This window comes from Carcharodon carcharias, chromosome 14 (assembly GCF_017639515.1).
Source record: "Carcharodon carcharias isolate sCarCar2 chromosome 14, sCarCar2.pri, whole genome shotgun sequence".
In the NCBI taxonomy this organism is placed as follows: domain Eukaryota; kingdom Metazoa; phylum Chordata; class Chondrichthyes; order Lamniformes; family Lamnidae; genus Carcharodon; species Carcharodon carcharias.
In genome coordinates this window covers 117,554,798-117,575,365 of record NC_054480.1, presented here as the reverse complement: position 1 = coordinate 117,575,365, position 20,568 = coordinate 117,554,798, and the positions used below count along the sequence as shown (strand labels likewise).

The 20,568-nt window shown below is 44.2% G+C and overlaps 1 protein-coding gene across 1 annotated transcript; it reads left to right on the top strand.

The window, feature by feature from the left end:
- The first annotated feature begins 9,886 nt into the window (after positions 1-9,886).
- On the top strand, positions 9,887-20,358 carry LOC121287590 (kelch-like protein 23). The gene is made up of 3 exons (XM_041205517.1): positions 9,887-10,799; positions 18,839-19,250; positions 19,787-20,358. Exons 1-3 carry the CDS (start codon positions 9,887-9,889, stop codon positions 20,103-20,105), a joined length of 1,644 nt encoding a protein of 547 aa, XP_041061451.1. The 3' UTR covers positions 20,106-20,358.
- The last annotated feature ends 210 nt before the right edge of the window (positions 20,359-20,568 follow it).

Here is a 20,568-nt window from a genome sequence, read left to right as displayed (position 1 = left end):
CTACATTCAAGCCCAAATCATTGAAATATACCATGGAAAGCTAGTGCTAAACCCTGTAGAACTTTACTGGAAACAGCCTTCCAGTCACAAACGTTGCCATTGGCTGTTATCCTTGGCTTCCTGCCACTGAGCCAATTTTGGAAGTAACTTGCCACTTTGCTTTGGATCTCAAGGGCGTTTACTTTTGCAACCAGTGGCCTTATCAAAAGCCTTACTAAAATCCATAGCGACTACATCAAAGGCACTACCCTCATTAAACCACCACCCCCACCCACCCCCCCCCCCCGCTGTTACCTCCTTAAAAAGTTCAATCATGTTAGTCAGACATGACATTCCCTTAATAATTCAGTGCTGATTATCTTTGATTAATCCATGTCTTTCTAAATGAGGATTCTTCCTACCCCTCAATTTTTTTTCAATAATTTTCCCACAAGCAGGTTTAGGCTGACTGGCCTGTAATTACTCAGTCTATCCCTTTTAAACAATGGTACAATGGTAGATGTCCTCCAGTCCTCTAGCTCCACACCTGTAGCCACAGAGGATTTGAAAATGATGGTCAGAGCTCCGGTTGTTTCTTCTCTTGCTTTCCCTTAGTGGCACAGGACACATTCCATCTGGGCCTAGGGATTTATCCACTTTCAAAGATGTTAAATCCCTTAATACTTCATCTCTCATTATGTTAACTTCATTTAATATTTCACACTCCTCCCTGATTGCAATCTCTATTGTCCCTTGCATTTATGAAATCAGACACAAAATATTCATACCCATGTCCTTTATCTCCACACACCAGTTACCCTTATGGCCCCTAATAGACCCTACTCTTTATTTATCTTCTGGCTCTTTATGAATTTATTTAAAAAGATCCATGGGTTTTCCTTGATTTTACTTGCCAATATTTTATCATGCCCTCTCTTTAATTTCTTAATTTCCTTTTTAATTTCACTCCACACTTGTTATACTCTAGATTTTCTGTGATATTGAGTTTAAGGTATCTTTCAAAACTTCCTCTTATTCTTTATCCTTTCCTTCAAATCCCTTAATGTTCCGGGGGCTCTGGAATAGTTCGAGCTACCTTTTTATTAGGCAACATACTTGCTAAGAACCTTCGGTATTTCATCCTTGAATATCTCCCAATGACCTGGCACTGAATTACCTTCAAGCAGCTGTTTCCAATCCACTATAGCTAAATAACATCTCAGTTTAGTAAATTGAGAACTTTTATTCCTGGTCTATCTTTGTCCTTTTCTATAACTACCCTAAACATAACTGAATTATGATCACCTCTGCCAAAGTACCCTCCAACTGATGCCCCTTCCACTTGCCCAGCTTTATTCCCTAAAACAAAGTCCAGGTCCATGCCCTCTCTTGTTAGGCTTGCTATATACTGGCAAAAAAAAAAGTTCTCCTGAATGCTTTAAAGAATTCTGTTCCCTCTGTGCCTCACACAGTAATTCTAACCCAGTTAAAACTAGGGTAGTTAAAACACCCTGCTATTTCTGCCCTATTGTTTTGCATTTCTCAAAGATTTGCCTACATATTTTCTCTTCTATCTGCCTCTTCACTGTTTGGGGCTCTATTTTACATACCTGATAGTGTGATTGCTCCTTTTTTGTTCTTCAGTTCAAACCAGATAGCCTCATTTGATGATCCTTTGAGCATATCATCCCTCCTCACAGCTGTAATTGTTTCTTTAATCAATATGGCTACCCTCTTTATTTTTTACCCCCTATCTCACCTGAAAATCCTGTAACCAGGAATGTAGAGCTGTCATTCTTTCAGCATGTCTCAGTAATGCTTATACTATCATATTCCACTCTGTGCTCTCAACTGTTCTGCCTTATTTTTTGGACTAGTTGCATTGAAGTTTGTACCATTTAGTACTGCCAAACTCCCTTGTTGTCTATTTTCTAATCTTTGTTTCCTCTGCCTTCAAAACACACTTTGGAAAGTTGTGGAGCTGGAGAAGATTGAAATAGGCATGGGAGGTCATAGAGGGATCAGGAAACAAGATTGAGAATTTTTAAGTTGAGGCATTGCGTAACTGGGAGCAAATGTAGATCAATAAGCACAGGGGTGATTCATGAATGGGACTGAGTGCAAGTTAGGACATGGGCAGCAAAATTTTGGATAACCTCAAGTTTACAGAGGGTGAAATGTGGGGCCTGGCCAGGAGATTGTTGGAGTTGTTCAGTCTAGATGTAACATAGGCATAATTGAGGGTTACAGCAACAGATAAACTGATCATGCAGGAAGAGTCAGGCAATCTAGCAAAGGTAGAAATAGGTGGGCTTAGTGATAATAGAATGGTTATAGCACAGGAGGAGGCTATTCAGCTCATTGTGTCTGTGCTTGCTCTATGTAAGAACTACTCAGATAGTCCCACTCCCCTGCCTTTTCCACGTATCCCTGCACTTCTTTTCTCTTTAGATAATTGTCCAATTCCCTTTCAAAGACACAATAGAATCTGCCTCCATCACACTCTCAGACATAGTGCATTCAAGATCCTAAACACTTGCTGCATAAAAATGCTTTTCCTCTTGTTGCCTTTTGTTCTTTTGTCAATCACCTTAAATTGATTTCCTCTGGTTCGCATTCCTTCCACCAAGGAAACTTTATCCCTATCTACTCTGTCTAGACCACACATGATTTTGAACACCTTTATCAAATCTCCTCTCAAACTTCTTTTCACTAAAGAGAACAACTAGACACTGTAATGTGTTTATTTCTGCTGTGTTCCAATAAAAAGGTTCACTGTAATGAATTGGTATCAAGTTTGAAGCATTTGAATTCTGACAGTGACAATAGCATGTTTCAGGGTACTAGTTAGATAGGGGTAGAGGTGGAGCTGAACGTAAGCAGTCTGGTGATGGAGAGGAAGTGGAGTTGGAAGCTCCAGTTGGGGTTGAGCAGATGTCCAAGTTTGAGAACAGCCTGGTTCAGCCTAAGACAATGGCTGAGAAGAAGATGGAGATGGCGGGAACTAAAAATGATGGCTCCAGCATTCCCAATGTTTCACTGGAGGAAATTATGGCTCGTTCAAGACTTGATATTGAATAAACAGTCTGACAACACATTTTCACCTCAGCTACAAACCTATCCTGAAGAACAAAACAGCATTCATAGCACCCTTGAAGTAGAAAAATACAAGCAGTCAAATGCTGTAAACTGCTGTAGCTCTACGTACTTGTGTTTGTACCTAGGTATACACAATAATGTGTGACATGTAACATTCATTTCTCTTTTAATTCCTGCATTTTTTAAACAATGCAGCTTCTTAGCTTTCCAAGTACATATCCTGACTTATTTCCTAATATTAGAAATTGCTCAGTAGATTGACACTGTGTTGTCTGGAACTCCTTTGGGAACTTATATTTGCAGAAGGATGTGTAAATGAAAGATTAGTGTGGGAATATTTTGTGTTTTACAAAAGCACAGGATATAGTTTAATCATCTTAGATAACCTAATACAGTTTCTGCAACCCCTATTGGACCATTTATTTCACTGAAATTAGGTAAAATTTAGGATGAGGAGCAATATTGCTTCTGTTTTCCCTGCACCACTGACTTGCTGAACTGTGTATTCAACTTAAAAGTCAAAAATTAATTTATTTCCCCCGGGCCTGGTTACCATACCCACAGCTAATTTCACCACAAAAAAGAATCAACCAAAAGATGTTTTTGTTTGGGGGTGGGGTTGAGGGGAGAATGGGTAATGAAATCATGTATTTCAGTTTCTTTTGAAATTTCCTCATAGATAGGGCCTATGATTTTATATTAACTATCAGTGTGACTCATCTGAAGTCTGCTGGTGATGTGCTCTTTACCACCCTGCTATAAACTAAGCTAGAAAAGTCCAACATTGCATAGTTTTAAAAACACAGCATGTGACAGTATCAATGACAATATCTTAAAAAGGACCATGCACTTTAAATCAATTTAAATGAAATTATATGACCCTCCCTTCCTTCAGCAGTTATTGAGCTTTAAAACCTAAAGTTTATGTCAGCCAGTGCCCACTCCTGGGCACACTATCTTAGAGGTGTAATGTGTAAGAGTAATGTTAATAATGGGCACCCATTATGTGTAAGGGTAATTCTTAATCCTGTGCCCAGAGATGAAATGTGTAAGGACAATTGTCGATACTGGAATACTATCCCAGGGAAGCAGAAAGTTTTCTAATCAAATCTGGAATCAGGCAAGGCTGTACTCGCTCCTATTCATGTGGTGTACTGAGCCTTTTGCCAAGCCCATCAGGAAGGACATGGGCTTAAGAGAGGTGACAATCCCAGGCAGCGGGGGCACTCAAGTCAAAGTCTCCCTCTACATGGACAACGTCGCTGTCTTCTGCTCATATTCATTGTCACCTCACAGACTTATGAGCATCTGTGACTTATTCGAACTAGCCTCAGGAGCCAACATAAGAGCAAGGCCATGTTATTCTGGATCCTTTACTGTCAGCTTAGAATGTCTGAAGGTATCGGGAATGTGGTTTGGAGGGGGCAGCTCAAGCACCAAAATCTGGAAGGAGCATGCAGCCATGTTGAAATAGAAATTCTACACGTAGGAGTGATGCTCCCCTTCCATTGTGGGTAAAAGCCTGGTCATCAGGTGCTAGGCACTCTCAATGCTGCTGTACATGGCGCAGGTCTGGTCCATACCCAGTTTCCTGTGACTTGGCTGCATCAAGCTTTGTGTATACCCTTGGTACACAAACACCAAGTGTCACTACTTGCTAAGTTTCTATGTCTCCAGTGTTGCAAAGGATGGGTCAGGCCACGTGGCCACAGAACACTCCGTTCAGTTGGACCGTGCCATACCACCTGTCCCTCATGGAAATGTTTGTGTAGAAAAACACCTTTAACAACAAATCCATCAGGCAGTGCTCTGCATGTAATGTCCTCAAAGTCCTTTGGGAAAAGGAGATGGTGGATCATGTCAGATGGTTCGCTGAGCAGACAGTAAAAGTCATTTGGCAGAATGCCTCATAGCCAGAACTTTCAAACAAACATCAAGACATAGCTTGGCTGGTGGTGAAAAGGATCCTCCCTGTCAGATCCTTTCTGCATGCTTGGAATCTCACTGCCTCTGTATGCTGCCCTTGAAGTGACCACCGCCCATCTCCTTCTAGAATGTGGCTTTGCATCACAGGTCTGGAAAAAGATGCAGTGGTTTTTGGTCATGGTTCATCCTGAACTGCTCTGTAATGCAGAGCTCCATGCACAAACACTTCCATGAGAGGCAGGTAGTATGGCATGGTCGATCTGAATGGAGCGTTCTGTGGCCACATGGCCTGACCCATCCTTTGCAACACTGGAGACAGATAGAAATTTAGCATGTGTGACACTTGGTGTTTGTGAACCAAGGGTATACACAAAGCTTGAGGCAGCCAAGTCGCAGGAAACTAGGTATGGGCCAGACCTGCGCCATGTACAGCAGCATTGAGAGTGCCTAGCACCTGATGACCAGGCTTTTACCCACAATGGAAGGGGAGCATCACTCCCACATGCAGAATTTCTATTTCAACATGGCTGCAGAACTCTGTGTGCTATGGACTGTTCCCAGGGACCTGCCCTGAGATGAGCAGCAATTGCTGTTTAAGGACCATCAACTTGGTGAAAGACACTTTTTAGTCTCCTTGAAATTTCCAGTGCAAAGGGCTGTCAACTATCGAGTGTTGCAGACTGGCACATTGCAAGTTCCAGGACTACATTCTGAGGAGTGCACTAAAGCTTGGGGCAGCTGCTGTGAAGGCTTAATGGGGAAAGGCTGCTGTCTATGGCCTCCTGCCATAGTTAACTGAGGGATTAGAAACTATGTAAAAGCCCTCGAGTTGTATAACCTGTAATGGTAACTGTAGTGAGGCAACTCTTACTATATTGGAGGAAACTGATCTGTAGAACACAAAATAGGACAGAGTGTTTGGAAAAGGCTAAGAATCTAACTTCAAGCACATCAGATAAAAGGACAACAATGAGAAAGGGGCTAGGAAATACAGGACTGAAGGTGTATCTGAATGCATGCAGTATACGAAATAAGGTAAACGAGCTGGTGGCGCAGATTGAAATTGGCAGGTATGATGTGGTGGACATCACAGAGACATGGCTGCAAGGGGATCAGGACTGGGAGCAAAACATCCAAGGATATACATCCTATCGAAAAGATGGGCAGGTTGGCAGAGGGGGTGGGGTTGCTTTATTAGTAAGAAATAAAATTAACTCGATAGCAAGAAATGACGTAGGGTCAGATGATGTAGAATCTGTGTGGGTAGAGTTGAGGAAACACAAAGGTAAAAAAACCATAATGGGAGTTATGTACAGGCCTCCGAACAGTAATCAGGATGTGGGGCACAAGATACACCAGGAGATAGAAAAGGCGTGTAAGAAAGGCAAGGTTACAGTGATCATGGGGGATTTCAATATGCAGTTAGACTGGGAAAATCAGGTTGGTAGTGGATCCCAAGAAAAGGGATTTGTGGAATGTCTACGAGATGGCTTTTTGGAGCAACTTGTGATGGAGCCCACTAGGGAACAGGCAATTCTAGATTTAGTGATGTGTAATGAGGCATATTTGATAAGGGAGCTTAAGGTGAAGGAACCATTAGGAGGAAGTGACCATAATATGATAGAATTTACCCTGCAATTTGAGAGGAAAAAGCTGGAATCAGATGTAACAGTATTACAGTTGAATAAAGGCAACTACAGAGGCATGAGGGAGGAGCTGGTCAGAATTGACTGGGAGATGAGCCTAGCAGGAAAGACAGTGGAACAGCAATGGCAGGAGTTTCTGGAAGTAATTTGGGAAACACAGCAAAAATTCATCCCTAGGAAGAAGAAGCATACTAAAGGGAGGACGAGGCAATCATGGCTGACAAGGGAAGTCAGGGACAGCATAAAAGCTAAAGAGAAAGCATACAATGGGGCAGGAAACCAGGGGATTGGGAAGCCTACAAAGACCAACAGAGGACAACTAAAAAAGAAATAAGGAGAGGGAAATATGAGGGTAAAATAGCCAGTAATATAAAAGAAGATTGCAAGAGTTTTTTAGATATATAAAGGGTAAGAGAGAGACAAAAGTGGTCATTGGGCCGCTGGAAAATGGCGCTGGAGAAATAGTAGTGGAGAACAAAGAAATAGCGGAGGAACTGAATAGATACTTTGTGTCAGTCTTCACAGTGGAAGACACGAGTAACATTCCCAAAGTTCAAGAGAGTCGGGGGGCAGAGGTGAGTATGGTGGCCATTACCAAGGAGAAGGTGCTAGGAAAACTGAAAGGTCTGAAGGTGAATAAATCACCTCGACCAGATGGATTACACCCCAGAGTTCTGAAGGAGATGGCTGAAGAGATAGTGGAGGCATTAGTGGTGATCTTTCAGGAATCACTCGAGTCAGGGAGGGTCCCAGAGGACTGGAAAATCGCTAATGTAACCCCCCTGTTTAAGAAGGGAGTGAGGCTAAAGATGGGAAATTACAGGCTGATTAGACTGACCTCAGTCGTTGGTAAGATTTTAGAGTCCATTATTAAGGATGAGATTTCAGAATACTTGGAAGTGCATGGTAAAATAGGACAAATTCAGCATGGTTTCATCAAGGGGAGGTCATGCCTGACAAATCTGTTAGAATTCTTTGAAGAGGTAACGAGTAGGTTAGACAAAGGCGAGCCAATGGATGTTATATACCTGGACTTCCAGAAGGCCTTTGACAAGGTGCCGCACGGGAGGCTGCTCAGTAAGATAAGAGCCCATGGTGTTAGAGGCAAGGTACTAGTATGGATGGAAGATTGGCTGTCTGGCAGGAGGCAGAGAGTGAGGATAAGGCGGTCCTTCTCAGGATGGCGGCCAGTGACTAGTGGAGTTCCGCAGGGGTCAGTGTTGGGACCACAACTTTTCACTTTATACATTAATGATCTAGATGAAAGAACTGAGGGCATCCTGGCTAAGTTTGCAGATGATACAAAGATAGGTGGAGGGACAGGTGGTATTGAAGAGGCGGGGAGGCTGCAGAAGGAATTGGACAGGTTAGGAGAATGGGCAAAGAAGTGGCAGATGGAAAACAATGTGGGGAAGTATGAGGTCATGCACTTTGGTAGGAAGAATAGAGGCATAGACTTTTTACTAAATGGGGAGAGAATTCAAAAATCTGGAGTGCAAAGGGACTTGGGAGTCCTAGTCCAGGACTCTCTTAAGGTTATCTTGCAGGTTGATTTGGTAGTTAGGAAGGCAAATGCAATGTTGGCATTTATTTCGAGAGGACTAGAATATAAAAGCAGAGATGTGCTGTTGAGGCTTTATAAGGCTCTGGTCAGACCACATTTAGAATATTGTGAGTAATTCTGGGCCCGGTATCTCAGGAAGGATGTTCTGGCCCTGGAGACGGTCCAGAGTAGGTTCACGAGAACGATCCCAGGAATGATAGGCTTAACATGTGAGGAATGTTTGAGGACTCTGGGTCTGTACTCGATGGAGTTTAGAAGGATGAGGGGGGATCTGATTGAAACTTACAGAATACTGAAAGGCCTGGATAGAGTGGATGTAGGGAAGATGTTTCCATTAGTAGGAGAGACCAGGACCCGAGGGCACAGCCTCAGAGTAAAGGGAAGACTTTTTAGAACAGAGATGAGGAGAAACTTCTTTAGCCAGAGAGTGGTGAATCTATGGAATTCATTGCCACAGAAGGCTGTGGAGGCCAGGCCATTGAGTGTATTTAAGACCGAGATAGATAGGTTCTTGATTGGTAAGGGGATCAAAGGTTATGGGGAGAAGGCAGGAGAATGGCCTAATTGCTGCTCCTATGTCTTATGGTCTTATGGTCTTTATGAAATGTCAAATTTAAACTGTTATGTAATGTACCTTTACAAATTTTATGAATAAAGTAAATTTTTTCATAGAATATGATCCCAGAGATGGGCTGACCAAAGGTAATTCTTTATTCTGGGCACTGTATTCCAGAGATAAGACATGTAAGGGCAATTGTTAATACTGGGGACACTATCCCAAAGATTTGTAAGGGCAATTTTTAATACTCTACTAGGATATTATCTCAGGGCTGGATTGTGTAAGGGTGATTCTTGACACACTACCCAGTTCTTACATTATTGAAGTCTTAGCTTTTTTACAGAAATGACTTTTTAAAGTGAATACAGACCTAAGTGTTGGAAAGAACCAGAATCCTACCACCTATGTCTTTGAGTATCAGTAAGTTGTGTATATCGTTTGGGATGCAGCACCATTGTAGCAGACATCCATAAATGCACTCCAGTTACTGGACTACCTGTCAGCAATGTAATGGAAGACCAGTTTTTAACCACTTTGAAGACAGAAGTTCAAACAAGCCAAGCCAAAACACATGTAAAATGCAAGAAGCAGACACATGTTTGCCCCGATCCCACAGTTTAAGTGTCCCTTATTTTATTCCTTAAGACTTGGTCTCCCTGGGGTTTGTGCTGTGATCTGTTCACTGTACTTGCCGTGATATACACTATTTGCTATGGTGGAGCAAATTGAAGACTTGTTTTTTTTTTTAGCTGAGACTTAGCTGCCACACTCTGCCCTGGCTGCCTGACTCTCTTCCATGGTATTCTGACTGGGTGGTTTGGACAGGGAAGATCCAGTGTCCACTGGCATGTATAAGACCTTTTGTGACCATGTGGGCACTGCAGGACAGACCTTGTTTTAAAGACAACATTCTGATTTAGTTGGGTAGATTAGGTGCACTTTGTTTTTGTTGGGTCTATCTTTTAAAGCTAAGTTTGAGTTTCTTTCAGTTTGATTAGACCATATATCAGAGGTGCCCTATAAGGGCATTTGTATTACCCTTATTGGTCCATTAAAACAGGCCAAGATGCCAGACATAGCTCTGGCCTCCAGCTGCTCTCTGGATCGGGGGAAATGGCCTGCGGGGCGACCAGCCACAGGGACAACAATCCGGCCACCGACACTGTGCTTGAAGTTGGTCAGAGACTTTTCAATGTGAACCGGGTTATGCTGGCGTCGGCCAGCGAGTATTTCCGGGCCTTGTTCGGCGGCGGCGCCAGAGAAAGCTCGGAGAATCACATCGTGCTGCGAGGCCTGGATCCCGAGGCCTTCCAGCTGCTGCTGGGCTTCGCCGCCCGGGGCCGAGTGAGTGTGGACCGGCAGAATGTGGAGGCCTTGCTGGAGGCGGCCGATTTCCTACTCTTTGACCGGGTCAAGCTGCTGTGCGCCGCCTTCCTGCAACGGGAGCTGCGGGTGGGAAACTGCGCGGGGGCCCTGGCCTTGGCCCAGCGCCTCGCCTGTCCCGGCCTAGCTGCCGCCGCCCGCGGGGTGGCCCTCACCCACCTGGCCGCCTTCATGGCCGAGGAGGAAGAGTTCCTGCAACTTCCCAAAGAGGCTCCGGCTGAGCTCTTGGCCAGTGACCACCTGTACGTGACCAAGGAAGACCAGGTGTTTGAAGCAGTGATGAAGTGGGTGAGTCACCACGACAGCAGAGAAGGCCAACTCCTGGAGCTGCTGGCCTTGGTCAGGGCCCCCTTCCTGAGCCTGGCCTTCCTTGACCTACTCATTAAACGCTCCAAGCGCCGCCTGGAGGATGACCCTCACAGCAGGCTCCTGAGAATATTAAACCACAACCTTCCCCAGAGCTGGACAAAGACCCAATCCCAGCCCCAAAGCAGCAGGAGCTATGAGACCATGTATGTTCTGGGGGGGAAACACGATCAAGAACAGCAGGAACTATTTCAGTTTCATCCTAAAACCAACACCTGGCAAGCCTGCTCTCCTCTTCGACGCAGAAACCTCACCCAATATGCGGTAGCAGCAGTAGGTAACGCCACGTGCAAATTATAGCACAGTAGGTTGCATCAGGTGCTTGGTACAGTTCTAGTGTTTGGGGGTAGTTTAAAACTTAACTGCCTATTCAAATGAATACAATGAAATTATGTTTGTAGGCTAATTTAAAAACTTGTTTCAGTGCCCATCAAGATAATACGTATCATTGCAGGGGCAAGAAAAATTTCCCTTCCAGGCACCCAGTGTCTGGATCAAACCTGGAGGGAAATTTACTCTAGCTGCATGGGTTAAATGTAAAGTTCCTCTACAAACGTTCCCAGGTGAAGTGCAGCTCTGTTTAGATGCAGATAACACTCCCTCAAACAAGAACAGAAAATGTTGGGAAAACTCAGCAAATCCAACGGTATCTGAGGAGAGAAAGACAGAGTTAACATTTCGAGTCCGTATGACTCTTCTTCAGAGCTATAGAGAAGTAAAAATGTGATTAAATTTATACTAAGTAAGGGGGTAGAGCAGGTGAAGTTGGTTAGAAGGCCAGCGATAGGTGGAGGCAAAGGAGAGATTGACAAAGATATCATGAACTAAAGGAAAAAGAGGTGTTAATGGTAGTGGTACTGGCTAAAGGAGGTGCTGATGGTGGCATTAAGGTCAGAAAGCAGAATGTGGTAATAGCAGGACAAGGGTGAGCACTCTGGAAAGAACAGCATGAACAAGTGAGAGATGGCCCCGTTGGGGTGGGGTGAGTGGTGGGATGGGACAGTGGTGGGAAAGAAGATCGAAAATAGGATAAAAGGTAGGGAAAAAACAATGAATAAAAATGAAAATAAATAAAGATAAATAAAAATAAGTGGATAAAAAATAAAAATGAATATTGAAAAAAGGGGATAAAAAAGCAGGGGTGAGGATGGAAGCGAGAGTTCATGGTCTGAAATTGTTGAACTCAATGTTAAGTCTGGAAGGCTATAAAATGCCTAATTGGAAGATGAGGAGCTGTTCCTCCAGTTTGTGTTGGGCTTCACTGGAACGTTGCAGCAGGCCAAGGATGGACATGTGGGCATGAGAGCAGGAGGGTGTGTTGAAATGGCTAGCGACAGGAAGGCCTGGGTGATGCTTGTGAATAGGCCGAAGGTGTTCAGTAAAGCTGTCACCCAGTCTGCGTTTGGTCTCTCCATCGTAAAGGAGACTGCATTGGGAGCAGCGAATGTAGTAGACCAAATTGAAGGAGGTGCAAGTGAAGTGCTGCTTCATCTGAAAGGAATGTTTGGGCCCTTGGACAGTAAAGAGGGAGGAGGTAAAAGGGCAAGTGTTGCACCTTCTGCGATTGCATGGAAAGGTGCCATGGGAGGGGGATGAGGTGGTCGGAGTGATGGGAAGGTGTGTTTGGAGGTGGCATCATGCTGGAGTTGGCGGAAATGGCAGAGGCTGGTGGGGTGAAAATCACTCCCTCAAACCCAATCTTGGATGAGCATCCCGTGTGAATTTTTACTGTTCAACACTTATAGCCTAGGAGGCAAAGGAGAATTCCAGTCTGATATTCTGGGATGGATTTGAATACAGACCTCAGAACTTAAAGTACAGGGTTTAATCCCACTGTGCCATTCAGCCTCTGGTACTTAGTGTTAATTAACTTTTGTTTCTTAGCTTATAAGGACAAACTTAGAAACGTAAATAAGATTCCGAGTTTGGTGACAGTAATATAAATAAAAGCCATTTCATCACAGACCTCACACCCTCAACGTCAAGAGCTTGATTTGCAGGTGGGGGCGGGGGGTTTGGTTAGTACATAAATTCCTTATGAACAACAAAAAAAGCTCAACAGGCCTGTGGGTAGATCAACCTCACTTCTCTGATTTCTCATTGTATTCCTACCTCACACTCTTTCTCTGTCTCCAGAAATGCATCGACCTCTCATTCACATTTATCCCAATTTATGCCCACAATCCTCAGAGCAAAATCTATCAAAAGATGGTCAAGTAGTTTCCCCTAGGTAAGAAAACTGGAATATCAGGCAAGTGACCCAGGGTTATTTCGGTCTTCCTGTAACAGGATTAGTGCATATTTTTAGGTGGTTAAAGAAAGGAAAGAAAAATGACTTCCAAACTTTGGGTGGGAAGTCAGGGGTTCAGCCACATCCATAATGTCTCTTGTCAAAGACATCATATGTCAACAACATCATATGCCAGAGCTGTCACATATCCTTAGCACAAATGTAGTGTTTTGCTGAATTAACTACTTATTTGTTAAGTTATCAATCAAATATTTGATTCACTAAATGTGATGAATCACAAGTAGCAAAGGTAACAATCAAGGCTGAGTAACCCAGAGAAAGCCAAGCAATAAATCATTGTTTTTTTTCCGAAAGATACCATCCAAAATAGCATGTATGACAAAACCAACCAATCAAATCACAAGTAATTTCTTCAAACTGTGTTTGCACTCTGTTTAGGTCACTATCACGCAGGTCACGCAGTAGCATCTCAGCTGTGGCTCAATACAATGAATCTAGGTCAAACTCCGCGAACTCCCTTCCTAACAGTGGGTGTACCTATACCACATGGTTTGCAGCTGTTCAAGAAGGCAGCTCACCACCACCTTCTCAAGGGCAACTAGGGATGGGCAATAAATGCTGGCCCAGCCAGTGAAGCCCACATTCCCTGAATGAATTTAAAAAAAATCTTGCCTCTGAGTCAGAAGATTGTGGGTTTAAGCCCAACTGCAGGGGTTTGAGCACAAAATCCATAGGCTGACAATACTGGGAGAGTGCTACTGTCAGAAGAACTGTCTTTCAGATGAGACATTAAACCCACCCTTTCAGGTGCAGGTGACAGATCCCACAATGCTATTTGTAAAACACAAGAAAGTTATCGGTTCTGTCCTTGTCAATATCTATCCCTCGATCAACACTAAGACAGGTAAAAATAAAAATACCTGGAAAAACTCAGCAGGTCTGACAGCATCTGCGGAGAGGAACACAGTTAACGCTTCGAGTCTGTATGACTCTTCAACAGAACTAAGGAAAAATAGAAAAGAGGTGAAATATAAGCTGGTTTAAGGAGGTGGTGGGGGGGACAGGTAGAGCTGGATAGAGGGCCAGTGATAGGTGGAGATAGCCAAAAGATGTCATAGACAAAAGGACAAAGACATGTTGAAGGTGGTGATATTATCTGAAGAATGTGCTAATAGGTGACATTAAAGGTAGAAAGCAGGATGAGCAAGGTACAGATAGCCCTAGTGGGGGTGGGATGGGGGGAAGGGATCGAAATAGGCTGAAAGGTAGAGATAAAACAATGGATGGAAATAGGTGGGAAAAGAAAAATCTATATAAATTATTGGAAAAAAGGTCTTGTTGGCTGGCGCACTGACCTCTACCTCGCAAAGGCTGAGCGTCAACTCACAGACACTTCCTCCTACCTCCCCCTGGACCATGACCCCACCACTGAGCATCAAGCCATTGTTTCCAGGATTGTTATTTACCTCTTCTCCTCTGGAGATCTTCCCTCCACAGCTTCCAACCTCATAGCCTCGCAAGCTTGAATGGCCCGCTTCTACCTCCTACCCAAAATCCACAAACAGGACTGTCCCGGCAGACCGATTGTGTCAGCCTGTTCCTGCCCCATGGAACTCATTTCTTGCTATCTTGACTCCATTCTCTCTCCCCTTGTCCAATCCCTTCCTACCTACATCCGTGATTCCTCTGACACCCCACATCATATCAACAATTTCCAGTTCCGTGGCCCCAACTGCCTCCTCTTCACCATGGACATCCAATCCCTCTACACCTCCATCCCCCACAAGGATGGTTTGATGGCTCTCCGCTTCTTCCTCGAACAGAGGCCCGAACAATCTCCATCCACTACTACTCTCCTCCGTCTGGCTGAACTTGTTCTCTCTCCGAACAATTTCTCCTTAAACCCGTCTCACTTCCTCCAAATAAAAGGTGTGGCTATGGGTACCCGCATGGGCCCCAGTTATGCCTCTCTCTTTATGGGGTATGTGGAACATTCCTTGTTCCAGTCCTAATCCGGCCCCCTTCCACAACTCTTTCTCCGGTACATCGATGATTGCTTCGGTGCTGCTTCATGCTCTCGTCTGAACCTGGAAAAATGTATTAATTTTGCTTCCAATTTCCACCCCTCCATCATTTTCACATGGTCCATCTCTGACACTTCCCTTCCCTTCCTTGACCTCTCTGTCTCAATTTCTGGTGTTAGACTGTCCACCAATATTCATTACAAGCCTACCGACTCCCACAGCTATCTCGACTACAGCTCCTCACACCCCACTTCCTGTAAGGACTCCATCCCATTCTCTCAGTTCCTTCGCCTCCGTCGCATCTATTCTGATTATGCCACTTTCATAAACAGTTCCCCTGACATGTCTTCCTTAACCGAGGTTTTCCACCCATGGTGGTTGACAGGGCTCTCAATCGTGTCCGGCCCATCTCCCGCGCATCCGCCCTCAGATCTTCTTCTCCCTCCCAGAAACATGATAGGTCCCCCTTGTCCCCACTTATTACCCCACCAGCCTCTGCATTCAAAGGATCATCCTCCGCCATTTCTGTCAACTCCAGCATGATGTCACCGCCAAACACATCTTCCCTTCATCCCCCCGGCGGCATTCTGCAGGGATTGTTCCCTCCGGGACACCCTGGTCCACTCCTCCATCACCCCCTACACCTCAACCCCCTTCCATGGCACCTTCCCATGCAACCACAGAAGGTGCAATACCTGCCCCTTTACTTCCCCTCTCCTCACTATCCAAGGGCCTTTCAAATGAAGCAGCATTCCACTTGCACTTCCCTCAATTTAGTCTACTGCATTCACTGCTCCCAGTGCAGTTTCCTCTACACTGGAGAGACCAAAGGCAGACTGGGTGACCGCTTTGCGGAACATCTTCGGTCTGTCCGCAAGCATGACCCAGACCTCCCTGTTGCTTGCCATTTCAACACTCCACCCTGCTCTCATGCTCACATGTCCGTCCTTGGCCTGCTGCATTGTTCCAGTGAAGCTCAACGCAAACTGGAGGAACAGCTCTTCCGACTAGGCACTTTACAGCCTTCCGGACTTAATATTGAGTTTAATGCTTTTAGATCATGAACTCTCTCCTCCATCCCCACCCCCTTTCTGATCCCCCTTTTTTCTAATAATTTATATAGATTTTTCTTTTCCCACCTATTTCCATTATTATTTAAATGTATTTCCATCCATTGTTTTATCTCTACCTTTTAGCCTATTTCAACCCCTTCCCCCCACCCCACCCCCACTAGGGCTATCTGTACCTTGCTCGTCCTGCTTTCTACCCTTAATGTCACCTATTAAAACATTCCTTAGATAATATCACCACCTTCAACACGTCTTTGTCCTTTTGTCTATGACATCTTTTGGCTAACTCCACCTATCAATGGCCCTCTATCCAGCTCAACCTGTTCCCCGCCCCCAAACCAGCTTATATTTCACCTCTTTTCTATTTTTCCTTAATTCTTTAAAATGTTGGAGTCATACGGACTCGAAACGTTAACTGTGTTCCTCTCCGCAGATACTGTCAGACCTGCTGAGTTTCTCCAGGTATTTTTATTTTTGTTTTGGATTTCCAGCATCTGCAGGTTTTTGCTTTTAATTAAGACAGATAATCTCATTATCACATTCCTGTTTATGGAACCTTGCTGTGTGCTAATTGGTTGCTACATTTTCTGCATTACAACAGTGACTGCACTTCAATCAAAGAGCTGGCTGTAACAGCTGTAAAGTGGCTGTAAAGTGCTTTGGGACACCCTGAGGTCATGAAAGGACTATAACTGCAAGTGCTTTTTCACAGTTAAAAATAACATTTATATCGTAACAAAGACAATAGAGTACACAAAGCTTAGCCATAAAGTTAGTTATTTAGTATTACAAATGCTTGCAAGAAATTTCTCTGTGTTGGCCTTTTATTGTGCTTTGATTTCAAAGCTTCTGCTGAATCTTGAGATGCTCCTGATTTTTAACTATTGTGGAATAATTGCGTGCAAGAGAGAGTTGGATCATGAGAGTTATAGTTTACACCATGGTTCTGTGAGACTACAATACCCATAGTTCACCAGAGCAACCCATGTCTCATTACAATCAGGTAGAAAGTGATTTATGCTACTGTTAAACAATTTTTCGAAGCATGTAATAGCTTTTATTAATTGAATAAGAACTAACTGTGAGGTGGTGTGGTCACTAAATAGCAAAGATGAAGCTTTACTAATCAATACCTTAAGTCAAAGAATGACCAAGGAAATGATATTGCTCAATGAAAAATGGGCAATGCTATTATTTCTGCATAATTGATAACCCAGGAACTAGATTGCAAGAAACTGTGGCTTTAAATGCAATACCGAAGAATTGCAGTTGTTTTAGAGAGCTATTTGTTTCACAGAGAACCTCTCTGGCCACAGGAGAGGTGCCAGAGGACTGGAGGACAGCCGATGTGGTACCGTTATTCAAGAAGGGAGGAAGTGATAAACTAGGGAACTACAGGCCAGTCAGCCTAACCTCAGTGGTGGGGAAACTTATGGAAGCAATTCTGAGGAACAGAATTAATCTACAGTTGGAGAGGCAGGGATTTATCAAGGACAGTCAGCATGGTTTTGTTAAGGGGAGGTCATGTCTGACCAATTTGATTGAATTTTTCAGAGGTGACCAGGTGTGTAGATGAGGGCAATGCAGTTGATGTAGTCTACTTGGACTTCAGCAAGGCTTTTGATAAGGTCCCGCATGGGATACTGATAACGAAGGTAGGAGCCCATGGGATCCAAGGCAAATTGACAAATTTGATCCAGTACTGGCTGAGTGGCAGGAAGCAGAGCGTGATGGTCGAGGGGTATTTTTGTGACTGGATGCCTGTGTCCAGTGGGGTTCCACAGGGATCGGTGTTGGGTCCTTTGCTGTTTTGTGGTATATATAAACGATTTAGACTTGAATGTAGGGGGGTTGATCAGTAAGTTTGTGGATGACACGAAAATTGGTGGGATGGTAAATAGTGAGGATAGCCTTAGATTACAGGAGGATATAGATGGTCTGGTCAGATGGGCTGGTCAATGGCAAATGGAATTTAATCCCGATAAGTGTGAGGTGATGCACTTGGGCAGGACAAACAAGGCATGGGAATACACGATGAATGGTAGGACCCTGGGAAGTACCAAGGATCAGAGGGACCTTGGTGTGCATGTCCATCGATCCCTTAAGGTAGCGGGACAGGTAGATAAGGTTAAGAAGGCATATGGGATACTTGCCTTTATTAGTTGAGGCATAGAATATAAGAGCAGGGAGGTTATGCTGGAAGTATAAAACGCTGGTTAGGCCACAGCTAGAGTATTGCGTGCAGTTCTGGAATCCGCATTATAGGAAGGAAGTGATTGCATTAGAGAGAGTGCAGAGGAGATTTACCAGGATGTTGCCTGGGTTGGAGAGTTTTATTTATGAGGAGAGATTGTTTAGACTGGGTTATTTTCCTTGGAGCAGAGGAGATTGATGGGGGACATGATTGAGGTGTATAAGATTACGAGGAGCATAGATGGGGTAGACAGGAAGGAACTTTTCCCCTTGGTGGAGGCATCAATAACCAGGGGGCATAGATTTAAGGTAAGGGAAAGGAGATTTAGAGGGGATGTGAGGAAGAATTTTTTCACCGAGCGTGGTGGGAATCTGGAACTCACTGTCTGAAAGGGTGGAAGAGGCAGAAACCCTCATAACATTGAAGAAGTATTTGGATGTGCACTTGCGATGCCATGGCATACAAGGCTATGGGCCTAGTGCTGGAAAATGGGATTAGAATAGTTGGGTACTTGTTTGACCGGCACAGACTTGATGGGCTGAAAGGTCTTTTTCTGTGTTGTAGACCTTTATGACTCTAAAACGGGCTTGGATTCCAAGTCACAAGTCTTAAAGCTGCAGGTACTTTTGATTTTATTTTCAGTTTGTTCCACACAGAAATGTTTGTAAATCATTGGGTGAATCACTGGGAGATTATCCATTTCAGTCTGTACAAATCCTTATCCTATCAGGTTTCCCATTCTCAGATTAAGCTGTTCCTTGTGTGTTTCTGTAACAGGGAATTTCATCTTTGTGACGGGAGGGTACTTCCGAGATGAGGTGGTGTGGTACTGTGTGGACTGGGTGCTGATTTATAACTACTGTGAAGACAGTTGGATGGAAGGACCAGCGATGAAGCAGTCTCGCAACTGGCACTGTGCAGTTGGTGTTGGGATGTACCTTTACGTGCTGGGCGGGAGTACTGATGCAGCTGTTATCGCTGATGTTGAGCGACTGCCATTGATGGCCACAGATTGGGAGGACATGGAGCCAATGGTGGAACCCGTGGAGAGGGCTGCAGTGGTCAGTGCTGGCACCAATATATATGTTTTGTGTGGACTGGATGAAAAAGGCGATGTTTACAGCGGGGTGCAGCGGCTGGACGTGGACAATGACGTTTGGGATGTGATCTCCTTCTCCCCTCTTCCTCGGTAGGTCCTGTTTAATTTGTATGAGGAAGTTTGTTAATTTGACACTAACTTGCAGTTGTGTGCATGTTTTCAACTACCCTGATAGCTTTCAGCTTAGATTGATCATGTTTAAGCTCTCTGCTTAACCTCCTGCTTGGTCTCTCTAGATCCACCTTCTGTTTCCTGTCCCATTACCACTTCCCTTTTGCCTTGCCCCAGCATCCTATTTGTTATTTAAATCTCTCCTGCCTTCTGCCTTATCCTTCCTTTTCTTGCTTCTGTACTTCCTTAAAATGTTACATCTCTTAACTTTTTCCAAAAGGTCACAAACCTGAAATGTTAACTATGTTTCTCTCTGCTCAGTTACCTTTTCACCTACTGAACTTCTTCTGCATTTTCTGTTATACCTAAGTTCGTGTTGATTCTGTTTAAGGTTAACTTTGCCTGTGATGAGCTGTAACTGAGTGTAAGGTAGCTGCACTGTATCAGATATCTCAGAATTAAACACAGTTCAGCAGCACTGTCACTGATACTGGTGTTTTCTTTACCTGTTTAAGGTATGATCTCTGTGCCACCATTCTGAATGGTGCAATATACGTAGTGGGAGGTCAGACATTCCGTCTGGACACAGACACTGACGAGTGGACCCCAGTGGACGAGGAATGCTTGAATCAAAAGTTCTTCAGCGGCTGCACTACTGTTAATGGGAGGATCTTTCTCCTTGCAGAGAGGAGAGGGAACACATCAATCCCAAACATGGTTCTCTTCGACCCTTATACAGACACATGTCAGGTGGTGGATGTGGCTGTGCCCTGCCCACTCCCTATACGAAGCTGTGTGTCCATCCAAAAGTTCAATGTGAGGTCTGGGGTCTAATCAGATTAAGAGAGGATGAGTTGTTTGTATTGCTAGCCTCAGATCAGTACTACTTTTTGAGAGTGGCATCAAGACTGGGGAAATCACTGCCAGCTTTCCCAGTACAGGAGAGACTGCAATCGCTATCGCACTGAGGCTGCCATGAACAGAATCTGGGATCCTGATTGGTACTTTATCTAATGTACCATTAAAAGGCACCTTGCAATTTGCCCCTTAATAACCCAGGGAGTATGCATTAATTATAAGCTCCTACCTACAGGCTGTTTCCTATATGGTTAGATACCCTGCTTTCTGACAGTGGGCTGAATTTCCTTTTTCTCCCTCATACATGCCTTTCGTGCTTCCAGATTTGAATATAATGCTTTCCTAGCCACTGCCCTGCATGGGAATGGAGCAACTAAGTCTAAGTCAAAGTTCCTAGCCAGCCTGCTATCTTTCAGCTCAACCAAAACTCTGCTGCATG